At 38.1% G+C, this 6,289-nt stretch overlaps 1 protein-coding gene across 1 annotated transcript in view; it reads right to left on the reverse strand.

Moving 5' to 3' along the window:
• LOC107691858 (probable E3 ubiquitin-protein ligase HECTD4) overlaps positions 1 to 6,289 on the reverse strand; it is a 128,342-nt gene that overhangs the window by 77,035 nt on the left and 45,018 nt on the right. Inside the window, 1 exon segment of the mRNA XM_016490682.1 lies at positions 4,022 to 4,110. Within this exon segment, the coding sequence (XP_016346168.1) occupies positions 4,022 to 4,110 (89 nt within the window).

A 6,289-nucleotide genomic window follows, 5' to 3' on the forward strand; every position in this document is an offset into this window, starting at 1 on the left:
TATATATAACTGATTTTATAGATATATACAGTATATTTAAGGGATAATCAACGGTTTGCTGTGCATTAAAGGGTTTTAAATGCAAGACGTGGAGGCAAAGAACCACCCGACGCCAAGTGCATTTAAAATCCTTTAATGCACAGCAAGCCGTTGATTATCCCACTTATTCCACGGTCCTTTGCCAAGTTATAGACTAGTTAAAACTAGTATAGCTCTTTGCAGCGCAATATTTGACCAGAAGTGTAAAAATGATGGTTATTTTCGTCAGTTGTGGCACGTTAGCTCTAGCATTCTGCCCGCTTCAAATCAGACTCAGAGATGAAATAGTGCGGTAAGATGACATTTATTTGAATAAATTATAGCATTTATTTCAATTAATTATCTATCTATCTATCGATCGATCGATCGATCGATCGAGAGAGAGAGAGAGAGAGAGAGAGAGAGAGAGATGATAGTTGTGTGTGATTTACCTGCGTGTTGCATCTGCGCGTCTCTCTACAAACAATTAATTACTTCAAAAACAGCGCCACCTCATTGCTGAAAAATATAATGTAACGATCTAGTATGTATCTAGGCTGAATAAAAATCGCGGGGAAGCGTTGACAACAAGTTTATGTGTGCGCGCAGCACAATCTGCAATCTGCGACCTCTCTCTCGCTCTGTGTGTGTGTGTGAGTGGTGTGTGTGTGTGTGTGTGTGTGTGTATGTGTGTGCGTGTGCACTGTATGTGTGTGTGTCTCTCTGCTGGAAGTTCTACCTTCTCTGGTGCCGCGGGGAATTAACAGGAGTATTTTTGCATGAAGTTGGACGGTGAAGTGCTTTCTTCCCACGCATCAACCACAGACACAGCATTCGCCACACCACAAGCATCCCGGCAAAAGCAACTCTCAGCTCGGCCCTCATTTTCTTTCAAGCGCAGCCCTCTTATCCACTTCACTTTGTGCTTATTCATTACGAAAGAATTTTTCATGATATCTGAAAACAAGTGGTCTGAATGCAGGTTAAACTGTTGATGACTTTTCAATGTCACTAGTATATTATTACCACTTGCCAGTTAGAACGCTTTTCAAGGTTGTTGCAAAATATCTTAGACTAAAAACCACAATTCTCATGAATTCAGCGTGCCTTTACATGAAAACACTCCTTTAGTAGAGGAGATGTTGGTTATTTATAGAGCAAAAGCACACTTTCAAGAGGAGTCCTTGAACAAAGACCCTGAATTGTATTCAAACTCATACCTATGAATGTCCCATCTCTGATTTTGCATAATTAGCCTTATTTTCCTCAAATACGCAAGTACATTTGTTTAGTTAGCACAAGGGTTATGAAGAATGACCACTGAGTAAAGATAAACATGCTGTTACTCCATCAGATTGCTCATAAATTGGAATTAATAACAGCTAGAAATCATTACCATGACCGTTACGCCAGGAATCACACCAACTCGGAAGTCAGGCTTTCCAGCTTCTTACTTGGAAAAGTGCAACAGAATGCCACTTGAACTTGAGATTCGAACTTGGAAATCCACAACATTATGCATACCTGGAGGCACAGAAGATGTACAAACACTACTGTTCTAAAGTTTGGGGTCAGTAAGATTCCTTTTCTTGAAAGAAATTTGAGCAAGATTTAATAAATCAAAAGTGACAGTAGACACATTTATAATGTTTCAAAGGTTTTCTATTTTAAATAAATGCTGTTTAATGCTAATGCTGTCTTACCTACAGTAATGCTGAGAATGCAACAGGCACTTGCATTGTGTTATGAATTGATGAATGAAATCAATCTTAAAGTGGCTGTGTTTAAGTACTTGCATAAACTATATTTCAGACATCAGGTTTATGTTTATAGCTGAGTTTATGGGTTTCAACAACTTTCTTAACAATAATTCAATCAACCAGTCATTTAAATTGAATTTTGTGGGTAGGGCGACAACTGTTCGATGGGACTACTGATCGAGGAACACTTTCTACTGTGCTAAAAATCAGGAAATCGACTTCACTGAAGGTTGAAAAATGTTCCGAAGCCAAGAAGGGGCATTTTGGACCTCTGTCCTCCACCTTGAACACCATCCACATCTCACACTCTGCAGGTTATGGACAAAAGAGCAAGTGGTCACACTGTTTTAGAAATCTCTCGAGTTACAGCTGGGAATAGTAGCCAGCTAGACCTTGAGGGTCTATTTTAAGAGTCAAACAGCTGAGAGAGAGAGAGGATGAGAGAGAGAGAAAGTGCAGTGAGCTGTAATCATAGAGGCAGAGAGTCCCTGAGGATTCGCACAATGCTGTCAGCCCACCTTAGTAACCCCTCAGAGCTAAGCCTGTGCAGGTCTTATCAAATACCTCAAGCCATGCACTCCAGACTCCATCACGGCTCACTGTTCTGTTGCATTGTTCCACAGAGAGAGCTATTTAGCTGAAATTTTGAGCTATACAAAAGCCAAGCACCATATAAGTTGTTTTTGTCATTGCACGCTCGCGATTGAAAATCTCTGGCCATAGCGGTCCACTGGTCATCCTCAAGTTTTAGTGCCTGAAATCACAGGGAATTTGCACAAATTTATGAATGTCGCTGGCAGAAAAAAGGAGACTTGGCCCATCAAATGAAAGAAGCTAATTTAGAAAGTGTCATCCAAAATAAATATTCATCCGTCGTAACAGTGTGAGACTTCACCTCATCAAAACAGAGCAGAGATAGCCTCGCTGGGCAGCCTGCCTTTGAATATCAAACTTGGCTCAGCTGGAAGCCCAGCTTTGATTTTTCAAAAGGATGATCGTGTATGTCTGATTGCTCCAACTCACTGCATGGCACAGTGGGAAGATATCAGTGTGTCTGTATTAATGTCCTGGAACAGGTAAACACAGCTCATGGGGAGGGTAACTGTGCTGGGGATCAGTTCTTGCATCAGTCTGGACTGATATTTGTACATACTGTATATTCATCTATAGACTATTTCAATAACTAAAACAATAATATAAGAACTGCAATTCAAATTGACATGTAAGGAAGTAGATTTAAATTGAATTGAAATTATAACTGGAATGAAGTAGAAAAGTACAGTTTAAGACAAAAATAGTTTGTCAGGCAAATTATTTAAAGGGTTAGCTCACCCAAAAATGAATGAATTAAAAAATGTCATTAATAACTCACCCCTCGGATTTCATCAAAAATTTCACCTTAATTTGTGTTCCAAAGATGAACAAAGGTCTTACGGGTTTGAAACGACATGAGCGTAAGTAATTAATGACAGAATTTTCTATCCCTAGTTGTGTGTGATTTACCTGCGTGTTGCATCTGCGCGTCTCTCTACAAACAATTAATTACTTCAAAAACAGCGCCACCTCATTGCTGAAAAATATAATGTAACGATCTAGTATCTAGGCTATTTTATGAATAAAAATCGCGGGGAAGCGTTGACAACAAGTTTATGTGTGCGCGCAGCACAATCTGCAATCTCTGACCTCTCTCTCGCTCTGTGTGTGTGTGTGAGTGGTGTGTGTGTGTGTGTGTGTGTGTGTATGTGTGGATTGGTTGCAACTGTGCATTTGTTTGCATCCAGTGTGCGTGTGTGTGTGTGGGTTTGTGTGTGTGTGTGTGTGTGTGTGTGCGAGTGATGTGTGTGGTTTTGTTTACTGGTTTATATATCCTGGTGGGGACTTAAATCTGACATATATATATATATATACACACACAACTTTTAAAAAAATATTTTATTAAAATATTTTATGTCAGTTAATATCTATTTTATTTCAAGTAACGATTTTTTTATGGTTTTAGTTTTAATTTCAGTTTGAGTTAACTACAATAACACTGGTTTCTTCTGCTCACCAAGGCTGCACTGATTTAATAAAAAACAGAAATATTTTGTAACATTATAAATATCTTTACTGTCACATTTGATTAATTTAAAGCATCCTTGCGAAGAAAAAACATTAATTTCTTAAAAAAAAAAAAAAAGAAAACTAATCCCAAACTTTTGAACAGTAGCGTAGATGAAGTTAGAACGTGTTTCACATCATACCTCAGAGCCATCACAGCGTTTACTGGATCCGTGCAATCCAGAGGAACCTCCTTCAGTGAACACAGAAGCTCCAGCTCCTTCATTTTGTTCTGTGGGCCACAAGAAAAACCAAAAGAATCAATCTTTGCAATTACAGCATAAGCAGAATCAAACCACTGAATACAGTTGATAAATTCCCAAACTCTCTGCAGCTGTTCAAGTACAAATGGCTCTATTACTCTTTAAAGGAACTGGCGATTCTGCATGAGTACATTTAATGACTGTCGATGGGCGACGCCTGGGGTTTTTTGGGGGCTTGAGGAGTGGTTATGAACAAAGTAGACATGTGCCGGTATTCAGTAATGCGATATATCACGATAATGAATGTGCACGATATTGTTATCGTGGGCACTTCAAAATACAGAGAATAATTATGTATTACAAATTATTCCGAATGTTGATAAAGCAATAAGCCCCAAGAAGCCGTGGTTTACAGTGGATTTATAACAGCTAAGGGGCGTTGTTAGGCATTAGCTGTTATAAATTCACTGTAAACCACGGCTTCACGGGGCTTATTGCTTTTATAAAACGGTTATTCCATATACGTAGTAAGGTCTCACAAAATAAAACAGAGCAAATAAAGTGTAATGATATTAATAAAAACAGTATTCTTCCACCAAACAATGTAGTTCCTCAGAAACGGTTGTGGTTCCAACAAAGTGGTTGCCGAGCAGCACACAGAAGTAAACAAAGGTGTGTGTTTGTAGTGTAATTTACAACAGCTTCGAACGAGGCTCAACCAATCAGAATCAAGGACCGGAACTATCTGTTTTATAAGAGTTATTTTTTAACAAAGATTAATAACTTCTGTAGCTAATGTAGCTATTGCTCATTGCGAATGTTAATGCATTAACTAGGGTTAACTAATGAGATCTTATTGTAAAGTGATACCTATTGGTCTTTATAATTCTTTTGCACTTTAATCTGTGTAAAATTTTTAACTTTATACATTTTTTTGTATTGCTTTATTGTATTTAAATGTTCAGTTATGTTTGTTATAAGAAAAAAGTTATTAAAAATGTAATACTGTATTATGACAACACTAAATTTTGCAACTAAATTTCAATACCGTGATAATACCGTATACCGTGATAAAAGCATTAGCAATTAATCGCAACATGAATATTTGATACCTGCATATCCCTAGAACCTAGATCATTTCATACCGTTAACAGCTATAACACCAGCATTAAAGACTTTTAAAATAAGTGTTGCTCAAAACTCATTTTCGGACAGCAGCGGGTGATTGAAATAACTTCTCTTCGCGATCCGATGTGGATTATGGTAACCATACGAGGCAGAAATATTTATATGCGATGCAAAACACTATGCACGCTATCCATTACCGGAGTAAACATGGTAAATATGACAAATCGTGTTTGTATTTAGTTGCATATTTTATCTGTCAGTAAGTCTCACCTCTTTATACCTGATCATTACTTTCTAATTGAGATGTACTTACTGTAACTGCAAATAAACAGAAACAGACACGACTGAATAAGTATGTCTCCTTTCTTTTGTGAAATAACGGTAAATACCACTATATTTCTGTGTGATTAATTTTCAATCCTGACAAATTAATTCATTATGATGTATCACTTATTACTGTAAAACTGGTAAAACATCAATGCTTTGGTTATAACAAAAAATCCCAACCCTCTACATTGCGAGTAAATCACTCGCATATGCGACTAAATCTTACTCTGGGCGACTAAATAATATCTTACATTAGCCATCGGCTAATAAATTCTTAGATTTTACATGCCAGTATGTGTGTGAGAGGCGTTCAACACAGATTTTCACTCGATAAACACGCTGACTGAGCGCTTGAGAGTTTCGCTCTCCGTCAAGCGTTCTGTATTATTTGGATGCGCTCAATGGATCATGTCATGTACTCAATGGATGCGCAGTATGTAGCACGCAGCGCACCTGTATTTGGCGCACCGTAAACTAGTGTGAAGGCGCACGACTCGCCGTCGCTTTACTGATAGCGCTGTGTTTCTCACACATGCAAAGAGAGAGAGCGAGAGTCTCGACGCGCTACATGTAAACCATATTCTTTGTTGTATTTTCCTGTCAAAATAACAGAGTTCATTTGAAATTATTCAGCTTTTAAAAACAAGCAGACGATATGCTGATTTCTCTGGTAGTGGGCGGAGCTAATGCGCAAACGACATTCTCATTGGCTGGCGCTCATCTCGCCAAACTCGCCAAATTTTGATTTCACCA

Source organism: Sinocyclocheilus anshuiensis, unplaced genomic scaffold, assembly GCF_001515605.1.
Source record: "Sinocyclocheilus anshuiensis isolate Anshui unplaced genomic scaffold, SAMN03320099.WGS_v1.1 scaffold206, whole genome shotgun sequence".
NCBI classification, from domain to species: Eukaryota; Metazoa; Chordata; class Actinopteri; order Cypriniformes; family Cyprinidae; genus Sinocyclocheilus; species Sinocyclocheilus anshuiensis.